Source organism: Drosophila navojoa, chromosome 5, assembly GCF_054131105.1.
Source record: "Drosophila navojoa isolate 15081-1374.11 chromosome 5, UAZ_NAV_1.0, whole genome shotgun sequence".
Classification (NCBI taxonomy): Eukaryota; Metazoa; Arthropoda; class Insecta; order Diptera; family Drosophilidae; genus Drosophila; species Drosophila navojoa.
This window is the reverse complement of record NC_142893.1, coordinates 26,399,237-26,424,765: the sequence shown is the minus strand read 5'-3', so window position 1 is coordinate 26,424,765 and position 25,529 is coordinate 26,399,237. Positions and strand designations below refer to the sequence as shown.

Genomic DNA, 25,529 nt, shown 5'->3' with positions numbered 1-25,529 from the left:
TCCGGGAAATACCGGCAGAGTTAAAAAGTCGACTTCCATCAGTGTACACACTTCATCAAATGCTACAAGCGGAAATAAATATAACAAATTTGAAAGCTTAGAATCGTTCAATCAGTCATAAATTAAAGTTAAAATTCTCAAACCTATTCAAGTGAGCCAAAAAGTGTTACATTTTCGACTTGTTTTGGAGAGGAAAAAAAATCTTTTGTTTTATTAATTTTATATAATGTAGGGCGTGTATAAGTTTATTGTACGTTGTGCAATTTACATGAACCCATTATCGTGTGTTTCAATTAAATACGCAATATTTCGTATAAAATAAAGTTAATTGCATAATAACTAACAATAAGTTGTTTTAAATTATTAAATGTCTCTAAACGGAATTTACATATTTATTTTATATCAAACTTATTTCACCTTATAGCCACTACAGGGTACTTCTTAGTAAAGCAAAAATAACTACAAGTAGTTATGTCGTATAATATATAAGGATATGTTAACACAAACGCTGTCAATTCAATTGGGCATTGGCGTTGCAAAAGAAATAGGTGTGAATCTTAATTTGTGTGTTTAACACGAATATAATAAACTTATGTGTAAGCCGATTTATATATAATATATACTGTTTGTGGAGCAGTCAGATTAACGTAAGTCCACCGCATGAGGAAAAGCTCGCTAAAAAGATATAAATAATATAATTGGAGAGTAATAAATAATAAAAATTTTATGTTTTCAATCCAATTACACAATTTACTTAGTTATATACGTTTTTATCTTCGTCTTGCTTCTCAGTTGGGGTTTTAGCTGGATGTAAGGGATCATCTCGTTGCTCGTTGGAATTGCCCGGAGATCGCAGGTTACGGTCAATATTTTGTGTACTGCATGCAGGTTCTGTAATATGTGATTCCGTATGTAATGGAACATCTCGTGATTCCATATTATTGTCGTCGGTCGATGCAAAAGGTAAAGGTGTTGCTGTCGGTGTTACAGATGTATTAGATATTATATCAATACTATCATCGAATTCTGTGTCAGCCGCCTGCAAAATGGTTAAAATATCGGTTGGAGTTTCCTTAGGTAAAAAAATTACAAAAATTAATTATTTTATAACTAGCTAAAATAGAATAATCTTATTTAAATATTAATAAGACTAAAAACTAAATTCTTTATAGGCAACTTAGTAAAATATAGCAAATCACATTACCTTTACTACAGCAACTCGCTGACTTTCATGCATGGCGCTTAAGAGTTCGCGTAAGTGCTGATTTTCCTTACGCAAACGTTCCCGCTCAATATCACGTTCATTTATTTTGGGCTGAAATAATATAATGTATTGCTATTTAAAAACTTTAAAAGATGAGGATTTATGTTTACCAATAACAGAGAAATTTGCTCATTCAACAAATTTACGATGCTGCTAAGAACATGACAGGGTACGCTTGGCTCTAATGAATTAGCGTGCTGAATGCGGTTTAGCCTGCATAAGTTCCCTACTGGATTGGTAGGCGATGAACTTGTTCCTTTTTCATTTTTAATTGGAGAGATTGGCTGAGCTATTGTTGACGAGTTCTTGATTATCGATTTTACTACATGAGCCGTCTTAGATGAAGCCTAAAACAAAAATGGTTACAAACTATATAAAATTTAAAATATTAGCATTTATATTGAACTGACCAAATTATCGTACACGTCATTTATTTCATCGTGGACATTTCTCTTTGCAAATTCTATACTTTGCAGCGCATCAGCGGAAAAGCACTTATCTAGCTGTTGTCGGGCCTGACTTGATGTTTTGTTTTTTTCATTTGGATCCATATCGGTATGTTCAGATAAAGCCATATTTTCCATTTGTGTTTCTTCCATTAATTTTGGAGCTTTAAGGGTTGGTGCTTCTGACTTAGTTGCATTAAAGCTCAGACTTGAATTAATGTTGTCAGTACATTTTTCAGAAGGGACGTCTACGGTATCGCCGTTTTTTCGTTTAACTATATCAGTATTTTTGCTTGATGAAGGTAAGTTCAAATTACATTCAGTAGCTGATCCAAAATTAAATGGAGCTAGGGGAGTTGACGAATCTGGTGACTTTGTATGGATTGCAGGCAAACGTAATTCGTCAATTTCACAATATCCGTCGTCATCTTCATGTATTGCAACCTCCTCTGCAACACGAGTTTTATGTTTTGCTGTTCTATTTAACTGTGGTGTTTGCTGTTGAGCTTGTTGTTTTTTTGGTTTCGGTAACGGGGGAGATGTGCTTGCAAAATGTAATTCTTTTTCGCGACAATGATCACATACTGCTGTCGATACGGCTGATATTTCCATCTCAGATGACACATGCATGTAGTCATTTAAAATTCCTGTTAACATCTGGACTTGATCGTAGGCAGCTAGTGCAATATCAGCGCTGTCTTTGGGTGCTTCTGGCATCATAGCAATATCGACAATCTCATTAAAGTGCTCAACTGGCAAACGAAAAATATCACAAATAATTCTCTGTTTTTCTAGTAACCTCTCCCGAATAGAGGCATCTAGACGACGTAGTCTTTCTCCTGGCGTCAACACCGGTTCTGCGGTGTGAGCAGGATTTATACTAATTTGAATAGCTGTAGGTTCAACCAAGGGTGATTGCATAAGTAATGTGCGTGTATTATTAGAATTATTCGAGCAGACAATGCTTGCACTATCTCGCTTTGACTGCCCTCCTACTAAGCCATAGATCATTCCACGATCTTCACCATTGGCCTCACGTGCTGATTGGGTGTGACGCAAATTTACGGAATTGATGTCTTGACTAGTCGTAGAAAGGTTATTGTTTGACTCTCCGCAACTACGAGTAGACATGGTTCGATTTATTGGAGTGACTGGCTCATTTTGGCTGAAGCGTCGCTTGGCCATAATATTGTAATAGCATTCACTATCAGTAGGCAAACTTTCGCGGCGGCAAATACTTTGCTGATCACAGCTGTCACTGTTAATACTAGCTGTAGGCGCTGGTGACATAGTGGAGATTGGGAGCAGCGGTGCCAAAGGCGTTGTAGAAGAAATTCCGGTAGGGTTTGTGGGTTGTGAATGGTCAGGTGGTTGGTCCATAGACTCCCTGTTGAGTATTTGCGATGTGGTGGAGATAACGGAATCATCGCCAGATGCATCTTGACTGTTAGAATTTTTAGCTCGGGGCTTATTTTGATATGCAGCAGCATCAGATATGTGTTTAAACCAGCTGGATTTTTATATAATATAATATGTTTGTGTTATTTTATGTTTAGGTAGGTTTGTTAGGTATTTATAATACATTATTTTATTTATTAACAAGTAAGCAAGTTCTAGTCGCCACTGTTCGACTACGAGATCCGCTGAACCATTCGAGGAACTGATATTTTAATAATTTTGCATTTTACTGACACTCAGAGATACACACTCATAAACACACACGGGCTGCAGGGCGGGCTGGCTATAGAAACTTCATTGCTAACAATTTTTCTGGTAAGTGGACTTCCTTTATGAAACTTTTAGATTGTGAGTGTAATATTAAATTACGTATATTTACCAAAGCACAAGTCTCAAGTACACTATTCGGCATATGTAATAATTTTGCCGAAATCGTGCTGTGAACATAGCTTGCAAATAACTTTTGACCATGTCTTCAAATAAGTGCCTTACACTCACAGTTTGAAAACAGACTGAGCAACCGATTGAATCCGCCTATTTCGATTTCGATTTTGCTGTGGTGTGTATGCAATTTTTCGCTTGTTTTCCAAACGAAAGGAATAAAAAGGTCAGCATTTATTTGCAAATTATGGCTGTGACCAGTGTTGCCAGATCTGACTTATTTTCAAGTGCAATTACGGAAAAAATTAGTGAATTGCAGATAGCGGAAAATCTGGCTTATTTAAGAATCAAAACAGATTCTTGATATTTTTTTTTTATCTGATTTTAGTTATCACAAGAAAGTTTCTCAATAACCGATTAATTGAGGAACTAACAACCTGGCAACTACTAGTCTCACACTAGTTATGCAATAACATATACTGGAGAAATAGATTCGCTGGTTTTAAAAATGCCTAAAGATAATTATAAACTAAAAGTTAGAAACGCCTGGCTAACAGATTTGAAGAGGGCTTGACGAGCTTGTACGTAAATATAATGAATTGTCGCTAGTCCCTTGAGGAACAAAAACTGAAGATTCCATCAAATTATTATTAGTTATTTTCGTTACGTTTTAAGAATATGATATTTTTAGTTCCAATATTTTTACGTATATCGGTAATAACAAAAAAAAGAAAAAAATAAATAAATAAATAAAATTCTAATATGTTAACTAATTTTTCAGTTATTTGTTTCTTGGATTCTGCTTGTTGTTTCCTATTTTTTGTCCTAATTCAGCTGGTTTTGCTTGGGAAAAACGGCAACACTGGCTGTGAGTATTAAACCTGGCATTGCTTAGTACCGTTACATAAATGAGCGACTTTCAATAACAGCCAATTTTAATTTTCAATTTTTCATAAAACGCACTGCAAATGAATTTCAATTGTCGCCAAGCTCTGTTCTATCAAATTAACATGTTCAAAAAACCAATTTAGTTAAGGAACACTTCTTTTATAGATAATATTTTGCTAAATTTCGTGGATTCAGGTCCGCGGGCGAACCAAAATTTTACTAAAGGCTAAACATATACCCTGAATTCCCATTTTCAATGGGTTCAGGGTATAAAAAGTCTGACACGCCTCCTTCTGCGTGTTACATACTTGGTAACAAAACCATTTTACCTTCATTTCCCATTGCAAATGGAATCAGCGTATAAAAATTCGAGTTGTATACTAACAGACTTACGTTTTACATTCAGAGCTGCTAGGAGCACGAAGCTCTAACATTTGTGATGTTTTGGTCTTAATTAAGAAAAACGAATTCTTATCAGCGGCTTCCTGACGCACTAATGTTTCTGAGTCAATATTCATAATAGGGCTTACAGGCTTGTTGCTGACTGCTAGGGGAGTATGAAGATTCTTTAGTAAATATTTATCGTCCTAAAAAAAAAAAAAACAACAGAAAAGTAAGCTTATGTTTCACGCATAATACAAAAGAGACAAAAAATAATAAAAGATAATACCTTACCTGCTTTGTAAGTAAAACTATCATATTTTCAAAAAGCAGCCCATGAAGCTGTATACTTGGATTCTTTTTCATCGTTAAGTTTCCATCGTGTACCAGACGGTGTTGTGTCAAATCTAACTTCTTAAACTCATCTTTGTCATACGATGATTTGTCTAATTTGCGTTGAATGTTTTGTAGCCTTGAAATAAAGTTTTTTTCGAAAAATAATATTTTATTTTAAGCGTTTAAATCAACTTACTTGTGAGCATCCTCAGCTGCTTTAACAGCTTTATTCACTTCAACAAGAATATTTTTTGAGGATTCTACAGCTCGCTGTATAGCATCTGCTTCCGTGGTATTTTCGGGTAGCACTCGAATAGTCACCTTATAAAGGTTCTCAAACAGAAGAGGATACTTCGTGAGTCGCTGTAATACCGTAGGCAACAGGTCCTTAAGCTCTAGTCGGCGACACGCTTTATGTGACTCTGACTTTTTAAGCAACTTTTGCAACTGCTCATCCTTATTTCGCTTTTCTTTTAACGCTTCAAGTGCGATTTGCTGACGAGCACAAAACTGAGCAGCGTGGTCACACAGCACTTCCCCCGATTTCCCGTCAAACATATCCGAAAGCAAATCACCAATATGTTTTACAACGTGATTATGTTCAATGCGACGTTGTTTAAGTTTTTGTTCGAAGGCACCATGAATATCCCGCAGGGATATAAGTGCGGGAGGAAATAATAACTGTAAGTGATCATGGGAAAGCAATCCACTGTCGAAAAGAGGCAAAAAGAACAAGCGATCCAACAATCTGAGAGTGCGTACGTGATTGCGTTCCGTTTGATAAATTTCTGTGCAAAACAAAACAAAATTCAAATAAATCGGCAACATAATATTTGGATCATTCAGGTTTACCATTTATAATTTCCTGCCGCTTTTTTTCAGCATCTGTTAGCGCGGCTAGCATCTCGACTGGAACTATCGAGCTCCAGTCGGCTTCATTTAAATCTTCATCATCACTTTCAAAATTCCATTGACGTTGCAGAGGCTGTCCGACACTCCAGAAGTTCGTATTACTGACACTACTGCAACTTCCTATGGTACCTTGAGAAGATTCTTGCTGACTGTGTTGATTTGCTTGTTGTTGCACAAGCTTATTAGGATGCTGATGAGAATTAGCAGCATTTGAATGGGTGTTGGTTCCAATAGTTGATAGAGCAACACAACTCGTGACCTGTTCCATTGATGTGCCTGAACTATCAAAGCCACCTCCAGATGACAGACTAGAACTTGAGCTTCCTGTATAGTTTGCAGTTGACAGGCCCAGCTCTCCTGGATCCTCACTGTGAATTCCATATTTTTTGTATTTATAATTTCACGGAAATTAACATACAATGGAGGACAAAAGTATTTTGACAACACATCGCAAAAACATCAACCGCTTATTTCTGCATGCTGGGTGAAATAACGGTGCCAATTATATTTTTCAGAGAAAGCACATATAAAAAGCTATAACTGTCCAAAATATTGCATTGATAACATGACTCATTCTTTTTCTATAATTATTTGCATGGCAGATTGTCATTTTTTGGCTGGACAAAAGTATTTCGACATTAATTTTAATCAATAAAGTGAGACAAAAGCTTAACAATGGTGAAAGTAAAAAACAATATTAATAAGAATTAAACCCTCCCTTAACATCTGCGAGCGTCTAACCAAATTTTGTAATGTTTCTATTGAAACATCCTGCTGTTGAGATCAGGACTCTAAGGTGGCTAATCTAACGCATCCCCCAAAATTCAATTATAATATGGACCTTGTGGCATAGAGCATTGTCCTGCTGCGGCGTACATGATTTTCCAATGAGCCGGTAACCAGAATTCGATGCGTTATTATTCAAGACACATAATTAATTATCCTCCTTCATTTTTCCACGTGACACCTATTCGCACATAGGCCTCTTTTTTTTTGCGAATATTCTTAGCTATAAATCGCTTATCTATCGTCCATCCATGCTACCTTTCCCCAGAATAAATGCGTCTTGCCTATGAACGCTTTAGCAAATTTTTTTCATTTTCTTTAAGATTTGTCAATATGATGCGGTCTTTTATAGGTTTTTTGAATGATTTTCCCGATCTGGCCGTTTTGTTTGGGTTCAGTTTTCTATTTTTTATTAATTTGCTAAAAAATTGCTCATAGATGTGCATTATAAAGGCTGTAAGGGTTTTCACGGAAATACCTGCATTATTCTTCGTGACCGACTGATTTTTTTAAGATTCACGTTGTTTGCAAATAATTTATCGAAAACTTTGATCAAATAATGGCTATTATTATTTAGTATTTTATATTACAAGCCAATTACCGAAAATGAATTTTAGAATATATGACTTCAGAAAACTTACTTATCACAATCAAGGTCAATCATATCTCTAAAACTTTTACTAAGTCTTAAAAACACATTAAATTTTCATTGTATGTTTATATTACAGTGTGCTTTGTGTGCGTCGCTACAGCTCCGTTCTAATTGAATTGAGCTCGAATACTAAACATACATATATGAAGCACAAAGGTGCAGCAAGTCAATAAGTGTAATCCGTAATGTAGACTTTAAGTTGGGGATTGTCCTTTTAAACGGACATTAAGCGAGACAGTTTAATAAAGAAACGGAAGTAAACGGATAACATTTAGACGTGACCCACTTTTGCCGTCATACATTATAAAAAATGACCGTTGCCCTTCAAAACATAAGTGTTAATTCTGCTTTCTGAACTTAAATAGGTAGGGTTCCAGTTTATTTTATTTTGCTTACTTGGTACGAGAGGATAAACTTGGATCCGAAGTTTTTCGGCGACTATTACGGATACGTTTATTTGATAAGCGTTCCTTGTACGACTCCGAACGGTTCACTGAGACTTGTGCATTCTTGTGTTGTTGGCAATATCTGCAAATATGGGTTTTAATATTCTTGTTTAGTTTATGTTCTATAAATACATACGTTTCCCTTCTTATATCCTTACTTTCAAGCGATTCAGTAGTATTTAAATCACTTTGAGAAGTCATACCGACTGTGCTTGTCAAGCAACTAGATAAAGTCACGGATCCTGCACTTGTGGTGAGCTCTGAAATACCTAGAAAACCACCACTACTGGTAGCACTTTCGTTGGGATTGTTAGCAGCGTGAAATGAATTCTGCAAATCGCTACTATTAAGCACAGAGGTGCTACTAGATGTATTGCCATTAGATCGAAAGGATACGTTACCATCAAGCCTGCGGTCTGATGGTTGACGAACTATTGATGCTGAGTGGACGCGATCTAAAAGAAAATAATAATATACAAATATAAAGTATATAAAGATTAACAATACTAAAATGAAGCCTATAATTAAGTGAACAAAATATAGAAAAGTTGTTGCACAGGCATTGGTGTAGGTAGCAATATCTTACTACAACAAACTTCAATTTTTTTATTTTTTTTTTATTTTAAAGAGAAATAGATGTTGTATAATATAAACAAAATTTTAGATGGAGCTTCGATGGCTTAGATTTTATTTAGCATTGAGGTTGAGTGTAAGCGCGCAGTGTATAAGTATATATCAATTTATTAATATTTACTTACTAACATACTGGCAACACATAATGTCTATGTAAACAATTATACATTTATATTTTCGAAGATGCACATTTTCGTATGTACCTTAGTTCAGAAGCCGCTCTCATAAATCTATTTATAAAGCATTGCAAACGAATTGTTCATTGAATAAATAAACAGTTAATATATGTGAGTACAAAAATAGACTACTCTGGAAAGAGGTGACTCGAAGATACCTGGTGTCCCTAGCCGATATGTATTTAAAGACGACCCGACGAACCGTATTGGAGCGATCTCGTAAATAATTTATAGCTAGGGCATTAAAATTTTAAATGAATATCATATAATATCGCAGGTTTCACAAAGTCCGAGAGTAGACGTTTATCACTCACACATTGAGAAACAATTCTGAATGCGACGGTTTCGCAACAGACTGTTTACCAGATCCACCGCGCTTGCTAAACACATAATCAGCATAATCAGACACATAATCGCTTACACAAAGACGAAAACGGAAAAACACGAATGCTCTTGCACAGATCGTAATTCCGTTTGTCTTAGAAGCATTTTATATTCAAATCAGAATTTTGTTTTATCGATTCAAAATGATTATAACTATAACGTCGCTCTACCCATATATGTAAGTTTACGTATGTATATAAGTTTGCCTTGGGACTTTTTTTTTTCGCAATATCCATACGGACACTAAAAACGGAGTCAGTTAAACTGAATTCTTCTGTATATAAAATACTTCAAATTCCATATATGGCCATTTTACTTAAATGCGTTAACTCACAGAATTTATAAACGAATAAATGAGACGGCTTTAGTCGAGACTGCTCAACTAGGAGATACCATGAAACCTCCAAGCTGATACTCTAATCATTCTGCAATTCTTTTATGCACACATTCATAAACATGCATCTACACGCACACAGAACCACACGCTCTGCTGACTACGCATTAAGCAACGACTGCGCTTGGGCTGCGCTGCAGTGTGGGCAATATTATACGAAATTATTTTTTGAATAATTTAATTTCTAATGAATGAAAGTTTTAGGTAAAAAATTGTTGAAAGCTATGTTGCTCAGGTTGGGAAACACTCTGATTTATTTATTAATCGGATTTTCATTCAAGCTCCTTGTTGTAAACGACATTCTTTGTTTTTTGGTTAGGTGCAAGAACAAATAATGCGGATGGTTTGCCAACACGTGAGCATGCCACGTACGATTGCCCATGAGAAAACACGCATTTTCTAGATTGAGGCCACAAATAGTCAAAGATTGGCCCTGTGATTTGTTGATCGTCCTGGCGAAGGCAAGACGAATCGGGAATTGAATTCGTTTAAACTCAAAGGGCATATCTGTTGGGATCATCGGAATCCTAGGAATAAGAACTTCAACTTTAAATTTTCCTCGACGCGTGAGTTACATCAGTTTTCTTATCACCAAACGCGTTCCATTGCACAGTTTGGTTGGTTTAAATTTCTAAGCATAATAACTACCGAGCCAACCTTCAGTTGTAAATTGTGCGGTTGTAAACCAGGCACATCCAAGGAGTTCAAAAATTCAGTTGGATAATTAGTGGCTTCTTCTTCGTTTGTTACACAGTCGATAGATTTGAATACAGAGTACCAACGATTTTATTTTGAATTATAAGATAAGGTCATCCACATCTTTATTTTTAGCCGCCAAAATTGCTCGCTCACTTAACCATTTAGTATTTTTGTGGAGAGCAATGATATTCGGAAATACTTTGTTGATAAGCTCATCTTTTAATGAGACGAAATTGCAAAAATTTTGAGTAAATGAAATCAAGCCACTCGATTCGTCAACAGGAATACGGCCATTACCGATATTCAGCAATTGCTTCGAGAAATCATCAGCAGATGATCGTTCAACAATGCACCTCTCATATTTACAGACAGTTGAAGTTTGGTTACATATCGCCACAGATTTGATGCTTTTAGGCAAGCGTTTATTTCGTCGGCAGCAGTAGATCTTGGAATTACTGGTAGTGTTTGTCGGAAATCGCCAGATAATAAAATCATTGAACCGTTTCTTATTGCCGTTTCACGGGCTTCCTCTCTTTGAGAAGCACGAATTAAGGCCCTTCCTTGCTGGGAACTAACGTGGCGCCTTTCTCGGGCGATATCTCCTTCTTCGTCAGATAATTGACTAGTTATTCCGTTGCCTAGTTGCATTATGGGTTCGCCGGGAAAAATTAGATCTTCTAGGACACAGCATTTTTATTAATAGTCATACTGAATATGCCCTCGCACAAAACCACAAAACAATCGAGATATATAAATATGAACAATTTAGACAAATTAATGTCTGAGACAAACAAATTTTTTTTTTATAAAATTAGCTTTTTTATGAATAGTCAGGTTTGCCTGAGGCTGTGCCGTAGACTGACTGACAACATTTGTTTATTTACTTCTATACTATTGTATAATATGAGAGCAGGACCGAAAACTGTCACTGTTAAAAAGCCTACTGAGTATCAATGGAAATTTGAATCTTTAGGAAAAAACCGCGTTTTTCAAGTATTCGTGAAATTTTTTCAGTATTTTTAAGATCTGCTATCCTACTCGTAGCAGAGACAAATCCAACAAATCCAAAACCATGAAAATTACTTCAGCAGATTTCGAGTTATAAGTGCTGGAAAACTTTTCACAACTCTCTTTTATATATATAGACATATTGAGCTGCGAAGCTCTCCTAGGTACATTTATCAATGTATTGATCTACATTTTGCTTAATATATAAGCAGAAAACATTTAGTTTTTGCAACAAACAAAAATTTTCACAAAAATATTCATCGTTTTTATATATTTCAAAAATGACAAAAAAGATATCATCTTTACTAATAAGATTTTACGTTCATATATATATTTTGATAAGTTAATTTACAAAATTTTTAAAAATCTGAAAAAAAAAAAAAAAAAAAAAAAAAAAAATGAGTCGTGGAAAGCATTGAACTACTGAACAAAGAAAACTCATCAAGAAGTTATTTTGGGCAATAAATTCTCACGGTCGGTTAATGGGTTATTCAAATAAAATCCATAAAAAAGTAGTGAAAAGCGCGGACGGCGTTTAGTTCTGACCCAATATCATGTCTCGAGAGAAAAAAGGATCCTTTTAAGTCGGCTATATATACACAATGAATCCAGGTAATAGTAATTTATCGATTATTCTCGATAAAAAGATATCGTAATACGAATAATAATACGTATAAGAGCTAGAGATGAAGCTTCGTATGCATACTCGTGTATAATGGTATACGAAATTTAATCTCTCTAGCTCTTACATCTGAGATCGACGCACTCATATGAGGGCTAAAGACTGGCATTTTTTTTTATATAGTGCGGATATCGAGTTTATCTCCAAAAAACAATAACTCTTCTCATTATATGTTCGATTTTAGTTGAAATTTACCCTCAATCATATACCCATCCCCTCACCATCACTCTTTAAAAGGCGTATATCAAATACTAGAGACTTCTGCTTTGGCAAATGCATGCATATTCATGTTATAAGCATAATCTAAATGTTTCATGAGGAAAGTACAACCAAAAGAAAAGCTATTAAACAATGTGTTTTGTGTGTTTATTCCTAATTTAAGCAGAAAGGCGCAAAGAATTTTCGAAATATCAGTTGTTCGAAGAGTTCGGGTATGTTTTATTTTCTTATTGCATGTTGGTATACATGCGTTTAAATTAAAATTGAATTTTTGGCGAAACTACGTGAGACAGATGATTTCTAACCGTTTTGCATTAAAATCCCAATTTCGCAAAAAAACAGCGCACGATTCATTATTGACGGCACAATGGACAGATTCCTGCATAAGCAAATATTGTTATGCTGACAACAGGATAACGACTCTAACCACTGCTCCTAAGTAGCATAGGATTAGTTGCATAGTTAACGTTATTGAGTGGCCAAATCAGTCGCCAGATCTCAATCCGATATGAGAACCTTTGGGGACACATTGAATAGAACCCAATCATGGGAATATATATATATATAAGTTAACGACAGACCCTACAAAAGGGCATTGCACCGGCCCAATTATATCACGGCTCCAGTGCATGCACTTTTGACACGTGCGCTTTGTCAGCAGAATGCAACAGCAACGCAACCGCAACCGTGGGAGCCTATCGTCAGCAATAATAATAAGATCAATGCACTTGGCCAAAACACATTCTGGTCAACGTGTGCATTTCCGCCACGAGCGCCGAGTCAGCGCACCGATCAGCACCACCGTGAGAGCCATCGTGTCACAAGACACCTAACAGCAGCAACAGCAGTGACCACGGCAGCAGCGACGCCAATAGCAGCAGCGGCAGCAGCGGCAGCTTTCATATAAATATTACTTGTATAATTATTCTTAAGTTTAGTTCTAATCCAACTCCGAAAGTGAATAAATGTTTTTTTAATCCAAAAACCGCTTTCGCATATTTAATTGGCGCCCGAGCAGGGACTCGCGATTGTTATCCTAGAAAGTTTACGCGTCGAAAAACATAGTATCAACTATTGTTCGCGAGAGCACCTATAACGAAATATAGCTGCTAGTGAACGCGACGAAAAATCGTTAGTGCCTAATCCGCAACTATCGAAACGTTAGTACCTAATCCGTAGCTAACGGGAGCATTCGAACGATCCGTAATAGTGCCTAATCCGCAGCTACACCGTGTTCGTGAAAGAGTGACTCTAAATACGTAAACGAGGTACGGTCGTGGGTCAAAAACATTGTTGCCACCCTATAAGTGTCTGCCCGTAGGGTACCGCGTAATCAGTGTGCGTCGCAGGATCGTTAGTAACGGACACACCACTAATACTGGAATCTGACAAAAGAGAGCAATCCGGACCATCATCGCGGGAGTCAACGATGCTGAAAATTATATTGTAAGCATAGTGAATAAGATAAGGAAAAAAAAAAGAAATAAGCAACAAAAATATTAAACAATTCACCTAGAAATTAAGGAAAACACAAGAAATATTGAACTCTAAAACTTAGTATTTAAGAAAACTCTAAAATTGTACTACTGGTATAGCGTATGGCCCGTGAAGCCATACAATAATAGCCAGGAAGATCACTGCGTTGATCGCGTAGGAATTTACTAACATAAATTAAGATTCCAAGAACATATTCAGAAAACAAACCACCACCATTTTCCGATTCGATAAATTTGAATCTGTCCGTAACCATTGACGAACTAACGACCGCATTCTCTAAAATAAACATGCCACCACCAGAAAATTCACTCCCATCCACTAGTACAGGTGCCATAAAACCAACTTACTTGACCGAACCAATTGAGAGTACGATAGAGAGATACCTTAGGAAGATATTGTCTGAGAAAGGTGACGAGTTACTTAACCCAGCTACGACCGTCCCAGTCGAGCAAGATCAGACGATTCTCCCAGAATATATGGGACGAATCAACGAATTAGACAAGTTACCAGACGTTGTAAGAGTTTTAAAAGACTTTTCTGGGAATAGAGCAGAATTCACTTCATGGCGCAAAAGTGTAGACAGGATATTTGAGGCTACTCTACTGTACAGGGAACACCAAAGCATTATGGTATCTTAATGGTAGTAAGAAGTAAAGTAGTTGGCGAAGCCGATGCTGTGTTAGAAGCATATATTACCCCACTAAATTGGAAAGCCATATCCCAATGTCTCACTGACCATTTCGCAGATCGCAGAGATCTTAAGACACTGGAGTACCAACTCTATACTCTTAGGCAAAATGGGCGATCAATAGACGAATTTTACCAAGCCGTTTATTATCATCTGTCTCTAATATTGAATCAGATAAATAACCATGATTCATCTGCAGAAACAGTAAGAGCTATTACCAAGATTTATAGGGACAAAGCATTAGATACGTTTATCAGAGGTCTCAACGGAGACTTACCAAGGTTATTAGCCATCGAAGAGCCAGCCGACCTTAAACATGCTCTTCACTTGTGCCGACTGATTGAGAACCAGTCGATTAGGAATTCCGTTAACCCTATAAGAGCCCCTTCGCTTCCTCCGAGGAACAATCATCAAAATAGAATTACTCAATCTTCATTTCGATACAATAGCCCACATGTCTTAAATCGAACCAACTTTAATCCGAATCTGTATTATCCACCTAAGCCTAAGTTTAACCCCCAGAATTCAGGTTTCATACCAAGACCCATACACCAACAACCACTACAGTCAACGCGCCACCAAGACCAATAGCCCCAAAACCACAACCGGCTCCACAACCAATGGAATTCGACTCGTCTATCAGAACCAGGAATGTGAATTATATGAATAGGCCAAATAATAACCAATTCACTGGGAAGAGACCCTTATCTTCTAGGGCAGAAAACCCATTCACACAACAGCGACAATTTCACATCAATACTGGGGAAACCCAAGCGCAGAACGTAGATGATGAAGCTAACGCTTACGCAAATGCATATGCAAACGCATTCGCCACCGAAGCTTATGCCGAGGCATACGAACAGTGTATGAGTGAACAGGCCTACTATGCTGCTGCAGAGGAGCAAGGTATCGTCGAAACACCATACGAGAACGAAGCAACCACAGAAATTGCTGATATGTCTGATGTCAATTTATTAGCTTAAATCGTTCCTCGTTACCTTACTTCCAATGCAAAACGAGGGACGGACAGGTACTGAACTTCCTCATTGATACAGGTTCCAATCAGAATTACATACAATCTTCCCTAGTAACCAACGCAAAAGAGAACAAAGAAGCTTTTTTCGCTAATTCTATAGACGGGAAAATAGCCATAACTCATCATATATTGCTCAATCTTTTTAACCTCAACACTCCAATCAGATATTTCGTATTGCCCACTCTAAAAACATTTCATGGCATTCTAGGCAATGATGCAATGAAACAACTCAATGTTGTTCCTAATGTTTTATCCTAATAGTAAATGGTAGTAATAAATTCCGAATCGAGCAGTTAACAATATAAAGGTCCGAACAAATCATATGTCCAATAGCCAGAGCAAAAATTAACCTACACGACTAAAGTAGTAGGAGAGATCCGAACCAATACCGACACTCCGGTTTACAGCAGGCATTACCCTTATCCTATTGCTCTAAAGCAAGAAGTCGAAAAGCAGATATCAGAAATGCTTGACGACGGAGTCATTAGACCCTCTAGATCACCGTATAACGTTCCACTATGGATCGTACCAAAGAAAACTGATGCCTCAGGAAAAAAGAAATACCGACTTGTAATTGATTATCGCAAGCTAAATCTGGTCACAATCTCCGATCGATACCCCATGCCAGAAATAGGGGACATCAAGTGGTTTCCACCAAATTCCTTTGAAGGAGGCAGACATAGAAAAGACAGCATTTTCTGTTAACGGAGGGAAGTACGAATTTACAAGACTACCTTTTGGTCTCAAGAATTCCCCTTAAATATTCCAAAGAGCCTTAGATGATATTCTAAGGGATCATGTTGGAAAAATCTGCTATGTCTACATTGATGACATCATTGTTTTCAGCAAAACTGAAAACGAACATTCTCATCACCTAAAACAAGTCTTCACGACTTTACTTAACGCTAATATGAAAATCCAAATGGACAAGTGTGAATTTTTCTAAAAGGAAGTAAATTTCCTAGGATTCACCATTTCAGACAGTGGCGTTAAGACAAATCCAGAAAAGGTTGAAGCGATTTCCAGATTCCCCATACCCAAAACTCTTAAAGAACTACGATCGTTCTTAGGCCTCTCCGGCTACTACCGCAGATTCATAAAAGATTATGCAAAACTAGCTAAACCCCTTACTACTCACCTCAGAGGTGAAGATGGCCGTATATCAGCAAAAGCATCAGATAAAGTACAGATAAAGCTAGATAACAAGGCAATAGAAACATTCAATAAAATAAAGCAAACTCTTTGTTCTAATGACGTAATTTTAAAATATCCAGACTTCTCCAAAGAATTCCACTTAACAACCGATGCTTCGAACTACGCAATCGGTGCAGTCCTTGAACAAGGCAGACCCATTACTTTTATATCACGAACATTGTCAAAAACAGAGGAGAACTATGCAACAAACGAAAAGAAAATGCTAGCCATAGTTTGGGCATTGCAAAACCTTCGAATTTATTTGTATGGAACTGCCAAAGTTATTATATTCACAGACCACCAACCAATAACCTTTGCTCTAAGTATTAAAAATCACAACGGAAAACTAAAACGTTGGAAGAGTTACTTAGAAGAGTTCAATTACGAGTTAAAGTATAAGCCAGGAACCACTAACGTAGTAGCAGACGCTTTATCAAGGAACCCAATAAACGAGGTCAATAGTACAGAAACCACAATTATGAGTGATGAAAGTTCATCAGACAACCTCATCCCCAGAATAGAAACACCTATTAATGTTTTCAAGAATCAGCTATTCATAGTAATCGGCAAAAAGTACGATTATAAATTCGAAATTCCCTTCCCTACATACCATAGGCATACAGTAACACAACCCCACTTTACTGAAGACGAATTAATTGACATTTTTAAGAAACGACTTGACCCAAGACTCATTAACGGTTTATTTACTCCAGAACATATAATGGTCAAAATACAGGAATTCTACCCACTTCACTTCTCCAATTATAAAATAAGATACACTCAAAGAAAGGTAGAAAACATTACGAGCGTCGATGAACAGTATAAAATTATAACACAAGAGCATAGACGAGCACACAGAAATGCATCGGAAAATAAAGCCCAAATTCTAGAAAAAATTTTGTTCCCACAACTACACAAACAAGTTAAAGAAATTGCAAAATCATGCTTAACATGCAGAGAGTCAAAATATGATAGACACCCTCCACATCCCGCAATTCAAGCAACACCAATTCCCAAATTTCCAGGCGAAATCATTCATATAGATATTTATATAACAGAAAATAAGACTATTTTAACTAGCATCGATAAATTTTCAAAATACGTTCAAGTTAAGATTCTAAATTCAAGATCTGCAGAGGATATAAAAATCCTATTAAGAGAAATCCTAATTGCATTCGGCATGCCCAGAACCGTAGTAATCGACAACGAGCGAGCTTTAAATTCAGCCTCTATAAAGTTCTTGCTGCAAGACCAACTAGGTATCGAAGTTTATACTACCCCTCCCTATAACTCAACAAGTAACGGTAAAATAGAGAGATTTCACTCCACTCTGTCAGAGATAATGACTTGCCTAAGACAAGACAATAAAGATATGAGTTTCACAGATACACTCTTTAAAGCAGTACAGGAATATAACGACTCCTACCATTCAGTTACTAAAAGAAAACCAATAGAGATATTTTTCGGCACAACAGTTCAGGATAACCCAGAAAAAACAGAAGAGAATAGGAAAATAATATCCAACACACTACTAGATAAACAAAAATATGACTTAAATTACCACAATAAAGAGAGACAGGAAACCAAAACTTACGAACAAGGGGAGATAGTCTATGTAAAAGTAAACAAGCGCCTAGGTTCAAATCTCACACCCAAATACTAAGAGGAAATAGTAGCAGAAAACAGAAATTCAACCATTAGAACAGTTTCAGGAAAAATTATCCACAAAAATAACATTCGAACGTAACTTACAGGATATTCGCACCGCTATGTCTGGGTATAACCACAAACCTCAAAAAACATAATGAAAATTGTAAAAGATCATTCAATCACGCTTTTTAAATACAAGCTCAAAATCTTTAAAGACGAATTAACTAATTTAATTCATGCCATAGACTGGGCAAAAACAAATAAAATAAACTCAATAATATTGTCAGAATCTGAAGTCAACATAATAGAGCAGATAATAGAAAGAGAAAAAATCATGTTTTTAAATGCAGAATTGTTAGAATTTAGCCAAATAAAAATTGCAAGTAATGGAAAAAATATACTCTATATAATCAACATACCTTTAATCTCAAATGAAGTTTGTACAACCATGTTAATTAAGCCAATTAAAAGAAAAAACTATATCAATGAAATAAAATTCGAAAATATTGTAAAATGCGAAAACGCAATCTATGCTATAAGATACTCATGTGAGTCGCATAATGAAAAAACAATTTGTAATAAAAATAAGTTAGTCGACTTAAGAAATGATACTTGTACTTTGTCACTATTAAAAAGCCAACCTCCAAACTGCCGTGCTATCAACAATCAACTCGTACCCAATCACGAACAGCTGTTTGTCGGAACAATATTGCTCAACGATTTCAATGGACCAATCAAGATCGACGAAGAGGAAGTAGAACTCCATGGTACTTTCCTGGTACAATTCGAAAACTCCACGATACGCATCGAAGATGACGTATACGAATCAAAAGTAATGTCCTTTGCAGAAGCCACACCACCGCTATTTCAAATCATGGCGGAAACAAACAAGATCGATGAAGTCCTCTCATTGCAAATGCTCAAGGAAATAAATCTAAACAACACAAGAAAATTAGAAACCCTAAAGAGCAGCAACGATACAAGAGCAGCAATCAATATAACACTCTCTGGAACTCTACTGTTAATTATGGCAGTAGTTGGATAATTGCTGAAACGGAAGACCCCAGCCACCACAGGCCAAGTCACAACATCCGAAGCAGAAAAGAGAGAAAATACTCAAGTTTTCTATATTGCGACCGAGGACGTCCGCATCTAAGGGGGGAAGAGTTAACGACAGACCCTACAAAAGGGCATTGCACCGGCCCAATTATATCACGGCTCCAGTGCATGCACTTTTGACACGTGCGCTTTGTCAGCAGAATGCAACAGCAACGCAACCGCAACCGTGGGAGCCTATCGTCAGCAATAATAATAAGATCAATGCACTTGGCCAAAACACATTCTGGTCAACGTGTGCATTTCCGCCACGAGCGCCGAGTCAGCGCACCGATCAGCACCACCGTGAGAACCATCGTGTCACAAGACACCTAACAGCAGCAACAGCAGTGACCACGGCAGCAGCGACGCCAATAGCAGCAGCGGCAGCAGCGGCAGCTTTCATATAAATATTACTTGTATAATTTTTCTTAAGTTTATTTCTAATCCAACTCCGAAAGTGAATAAATGTTTTTTTAATCCAAAAACCGCTTTCGCATATTTAATTTATATATATAAAAGATCGCCAAAGTCATTGCGAATAAAGGCAGCCATACAGGGTATTAACCATGTACATTTAAATATATTTTAAGTATTCTAGAATATTTCGGAAACTAAAGTTTTTTATTTGCTAGGCATACCTGGGCAAGCAAAATTTGGAGTATTTTGTGAAGTATGCTAAACATTATGTTAAACATTGTTATTTTTTATAGTTTTCTGTTGTTATAATTCTTAAATAAGTGTTAAGGCATTTGGATATATGCCCTCTGCTTTATTATTGTATAGATTAAGAAATATAAGTATTTAATAATGAAGTTAAACCACTGCACTGTTGTTGTTGCTCTCCCGCTACTTGCAGTTAGATGCGAATAGGGGCGCTCTCTACTGTGCAAGCTGCGCTTGCGTTCATGTTAAATAATAATAATAACTGGTGGCAGCACTGGCCTCCTTATTCTGGAGAGGCCGCAAGATGCATTATATACTATGGACCTTTTTGATTGATCAGACTCCATATCACAGGACATTTTTAGCGCCCCCGGGTCGACTCTTTAGGATTGGAAGGACACTTTGAAATTAAAGGGGTTTCCAATAGATCATATAAATGACCAAGTAATGCAAGCGATAAATAAATAAATGCATTACTTGAGACATACAGAGTTTTATTGTATGAAAAATGTAAATTGTGTTGAGCTTATTTAAAGTGAAAATGAACAAGTAAGAAAGCTCTAGTCGAGACTGCTCGACTACGAGATCCCCTGAACCCTACAAGCAACTGATATTTTAATAATAATTGGCACACACACACGCATAGAAACTCACATATACAGGCGATTGCGCTTGGGCTGCGATGCAGTGCTGGCAATATTATGAGAACTTATTTGTTGAATAATTTAATTTCTAGACGTACGATCGTAATGAAACTTTCAGAACGTAATCATAATGCTTGAATGTATGTGTATACCGAAGCACAAGTCTCTAGTATTTGATATACGACTTGTACAAAGATGATGGTGAGGGGGTATATATAGGGGTGGGGGTTAATTTTAACAAAACCGAAATTATTTAAAATGCGTCTTAATATGTATTTAAAATTTGGAGACTTAAGCTTTAAAGACGTGGGAGATATAATTTTTAACTGATTTTCGATTAGGGTTTTATCGATAACAAAATAACGCGATGAGTTATCTATTTTTAGTGATAAACTCGATATGCGCGCACTATGTACGGACATTTTAGAAAAATTTGTCTCTAGCTCTTATATCTTCTGAAATCAAACATACGGACTGACAGACAGGGCCAAATCGACTCAGCTCGTCGCCCTGATCAAGAATATATATACTTTGTGGGGGTCTGCCACGCCTCCTTCTGCCTGTTACATACATTTTAACAAAACCATTATACTCTGAGATCCCATTTTCAATGGGTTCAGGGTATAATAAAGAATAAGGTTCATATTGTAATTGACCTTTTATCTGCGAATAATTCAATCTTTATTGCCTCGCATAATCCAAGCTTTCTTTGGCACAGTTACAATTTTTGCTCACTTTCGTCTCTCACTTTCGCTTTGCCATCTCATATCGTTTGCACCCTCGCTTGCACACACAGTAGCGCTCTCACTACTTGCTCTACTTGCTTTATTATCGCTCAAAACTTGCACTCTCGGCTTGCGCTCATTGTATGAGCTCGATCTGCACTAATCTTTTGGCATTCTAGCTTGCAATATCGTTGCGTTCTCACTTGCACTCAAAATTCTTGTTGTTGTCTTCGCTATATCGTTAACAGCTGTCTGTAACAGTCACTCAAGTATAGTTTAACACTGCCAGTGTAATATATATTGAGATTTATTACGATGTTGTCATACATTAAGTGAACTATTATTGTTTCGATTGCAATCGGTTTCAACTGAGCATCACTTATAGCATCACGACTGGCAAGCGAGGAAAGAATCGGTCTATGGACGAGTCATCATCGCAACGTGTCGAAACTCTATTGGCTGTATACAAACGATATAACCCGCATAAACAAATCATTGAAAGACTGCACTAAAACAGTAGAGCCATTTGAAATTGAATGTCGACTTGAGATATTTAACCGATACATACAAAAAGCCTTTAAAACCAACAAGAGTTGGATGACATTAATGCAGATTTAGTGCCTCGGTCAATGTTGGAGGATTTGAGTGTGTCAATCAAAGCACTTCTCATGAAGCGAGGTTGTGATATCCTGCCTAAAAGTAGAGTGTCCCGCTAGCTCTACAATGATTAGTTCCGCGTCACACTCTAGAAATCCAAAGAATATACAATTGCCAAAATTTAGCGGAGAATATTCGGAATATAAGAATTTTATTGGATTTTTTGAGAAATCAGCCAACTGTCATCTGTGCTCTAAGCCTCACTATACCATACTGCATAGATACAGCCCTGAGGCGGCTCAAAGTAGCTCAGCATCAGCATTTCATCTGTAAATCACGCACGGATAGCCTTTGATCAAAGTTATTTTAGCAACTGCAGTTGTGAAGATAAAAGATCAATCTGATCTGCTCCCCAGTTCCACAAGCCGCAACATATTGATTTGTTGCTTGGTGCTGATATCTTTTTTGATACATTAAGAGAAGGCAAAATAAAGGGACACAGCAACAACTGTACGAGAAGTCATTTGTAGAGACTAAACTTCGAGTAGTGTTTGATGCCCATAGCAAGTCCTCCTCTCAGTTGTCGCTGAATGATCTACTCATGGTGGGTCCGACCATCCAGCCGCAATTATGGGAGACTTTGTTAAGATTTCGACTTGGTCCTTGGGCTGCTACAGCAGACATCGCTAAAATATACCGTAAAATTGAACTTGACGAGTCCCACTGCAAATTTCAACTTATTGTGTGGGGAAACGCCCACTAAGCCGTTACAAACCTTTCGATTAAATACAGTAACGTATGAGACTGCAACTGCTCCATTCTTAGCAATTCAATGCTTAAAACAGCTAAGCGACTAGCATGCTTCCACTCATTCAGCTGCTGCAAGATCGTTAGCCTAAGATTTCTATGTTAAAGACTTGTTGACAGGAGCAGATAGCGTTGAAGAATTGTACTTGTCGCATCGAAAGTTAATAGCAATTCTTCAAGCGTTTAGGTTTGCTCTCACAAAATGGTCGTCCAATTGTAAACAACTCGCAGAACAACCAGCAAGATATAGTTATTGGTCATCAAGAGGACACAAACACATTAGGATTAATTTGGAATCCAATAAATGACATTTTTAGATACTGCATGAGCTGTTCAGTAGAAGTAAAATTAGCTTTGTTAATTCCGATCGTGACTCGTGCGAAAGTCCTTCTGCAAGAAATGTGGTTGCACAAACTTGGATGGGAGACCGATTGCCTGTCCAAATGAGGCAAGAATTTGAGGCAGTAACGAGCTGTTTCTCAAATTTAAATTCGTTGCATATACATACCTCGTTACGTAGGTACACTTAAATCGAAGGGATGCCAACCCCATGGATGTGCACATGCCTCAACTAGAGCTTACGGTTGTTGTCTATACGTAAGAATGCAAACAGATGAGGGTATCACTACCAGGCTGCTATTCGCCAAATCTAAGGTAGCGCCCTTGAAAACAAAATCTGTTCCGCTGCTGGAGTTATGTGCTGCAGAATTGTTAGCTACTGCTCAGGCATAAACATATGAATATACGATGATCGTATACATGCCTCCGACGCACTCAACGACTAGCAGGTAGTGCGCTGTGCAAATATAAGGGTCACATGTACTGACTGTATAAATAGAGAAATGAAGACCAACCCTTGCAACCCCAGAGTCAGATTACGAAGGAGACGTGCGGTGAGCCTTACAAACACAGCGATAGGATAAGAATAGCTAATAGACCATCGCGGAGTCTTACACACTCAGCGATAAGATAAGAATATGTAATAGCCCAATGCTGAGCCTTACACACTCAGCAATAGATACATTAGATTTAAGGGTTGAAATTATGCATGAGTCTGGGTATATAAACCCGGGCTCAGAAAAATAAAGATCAATACGAAACTAAACACCATCATAGTCAAGTGTATTCGTTCAGCTACCTTGTTGGTTGCAGTAATGAAACTACTTAATTGTCCTATTGATCAAGTAACCTTTTGGTCGAACTCGGAGGTTGTGCTTCATTGGCTGCGAATGCATTCATCTAGCTTGAATACATTCGTTGCTAATCGCTTTAAACATGACTGTGGTTTTGCCGACCAGGAATTTTAAAGCTTTCTGACAAGTAGTGGCCAGCCAACCCACAAATCACATTATCAAATGTTTAAAGCTGCTAGAGAAGCGTAGAACTGCAATTACTATGATCGCGGTCAATGCGGTAACAAATCCCGTCGTACAACTTGTTGAAGCAATTTACTCATTCTATAAATTAATTCGCATAGTTGTATATATTCAGTTTTATCAATGGAAAACAAGAGAATAACTGATTCTTACAGCGTCTGAATAAGGTTTCGCATTTCTTGCAGTCATATCCATAATTCAACCGCAAGCGTCGATTTGGGATAGACTGGTCAAGGGACTATCTGCTCAGCCTCCCGCAGAAGTTGGAGTGGAACAAGGAGAGTCAAAACGGGGAGGTTGAAACAGTCGTCCTCGTAAGACACTCCTCCGAAACTATGGATATTAGGCGTAGTGATGGAATCCATAGCCAGCGGAGATGGTAGGGTGCGATTGGTTGCCTTAAATACCAAATTCGGCACCTACAAAAGGGCAATCCACCACTGCCACTTAACTAATATACTCCTGCGGCCTTTCAAATTGGCCGATGTTAAGGCATTTGGATATATGCCCTCTGCTTCATTATTGTATGGTTATTTATTATTGTATGGTTAAGTATTTGATGATGAAGTTAAACCACTGTACAGAGTAGTTGTTGTTGCTCTCCCGCTGCTTGAGCTTAGATGCGCATAGGTTCGCTCTCTACTGTGCAAGCTGCGCTTGCGTTGATGTTAAACACTGGCCTTCTTATTCTGGAGAGGCCGCAAGTTGTTTTTTATACTCTGGACCTTTTTTACGGACCAGACTCTTTATCACAGAACAACATGCCTATTTTTTAATGCAAGTGTTTTAAGTTGCATGAGAAAATATAAATGTCATTATCATAAAAAAAAAAACATTCACACACATTAATTTGGCCAATGTATATATATTAAAAGAAAGATATGTGATGGCCACACACACTTACCGTTGTCTGTAATATCAATGTCTGTGTCTTCCTGGCGAGCGCGCTTTTCATCTAAAATAAATAAAATTAGCGAAGTTTCCAGACAAATTTTTTTTGTATCAACTCACTTGCTATAAAATCGCTTGTCCGTGGCCTTATTTTACCCATAAATTTACTAATTTTATTGTCGTTATGCGGGTGTCGTTTTGCTTGAGGAAGAGGTCCCGGACAGCTTTCTTCTAAAACCTTTGAGCATAGTCTATGTATATTCAATTTACAATCTGCAAAAAAAAAATAACATTGTAATACTCGGCGCATACGAAAAGGAGAAAATATTACCTGTGCAATGATAACCTTGGGGACTCACACCCCAAATGATCGTTTGGCAATGATTACAATGCGTTACTTCGTAATATTGCCGTAATACTAACGGATGACCTCGTGCTATCATCTAGTCAAATTATATAGAAATGCTTATGAGAAATATGTTTCAAGGCAGAAAGGGATTTAAAGAGGATAATAGCAA

The 25,529-nt window shown here is 37.2% G+C and overlaps 2 protein-coding genes across 2 annotated transcripts in view; one reads left to right on the top strand and one right to left on the bottom strand.

Moving 5' to 3' along the window:
* Positions 1 to 203: 203 nt before the first annotated feature.
* RhoGEF2 (Rho guanine nucleotide exchange factor 2) overlaps positions 204 to 25,529 on the bottom strand; it is a 42,099-nt gene continuing 16,773 nt past the window's right edge. The window contains exons 10-23 of the mRNA XM_089261061.1: positions 25,343 to 25,454; positions 25,132 to 25,284; positions 25,025 to 25,075; positions 8,087 to 8,405; positions 7,901 to 8,032; positions 6,007 to 6,434; positions 5,351 to 5,942; positions 5,113 to 5,290; positions 4,831 to 5,024; positions 1,675 to 3,220; positions 1,375 to 1,611; positions 1,205 to 1,315; positions 755 to 1,072; positions 204 to 675 (exon numbers count right to left, since the gene is read on the bottom strand). Of these exons, the coding sequence (XP_089117187.1) occupies positions 755 to 1,072; positions 1,205 to 1,315; positions 1,375 to 1,611; positions 1,675 to 3,220; positions 4,831 to 5,024; positions 5,113 to 5,290; positions 5,351 to 5,942; positions 6,007 to 6,434; positions 7,901 to 8,032; positions 8,087 to 8,405; positions 25,025 to 25,075; positions 25,132 to 25,284; positions 25,343 to 25,454 (4,371 nt within the window). The 3' untranslated portion in view covers positions 204 to 675. The remainder of the gene's footprint in view (positions 676 to 754; positions 1,073 to 1,204; positions 1,316 to 1,374; positions 1,612 to 1,674; positions 3,221 to 4,830; positions 5,025 to 5,112; positions 5,291 to 5,350; positions 5,943 to 6,006; positions 6,435 to 7,900; positions 8,033 to 8,086; positions 8,406 to 25,024; positions 25,076 to 25,131; positions 25,285 to 25,342; positions 25,455 to 25,529) is intronic.
* LOC149091269 (uncharacterized) lies at positions 18,347 to 19,689 on the top strand (the record flags this gene model as incomplete). The annotated part of the gene is made up of 2 exons (XM_089261980.1): positions 18,347 to 18,932; positions 19,326 to 19,689. Coding segments are annotated over 2 exons (627 nt in total), but the record flags the coding sequence as incomplete, so codon positions are not given.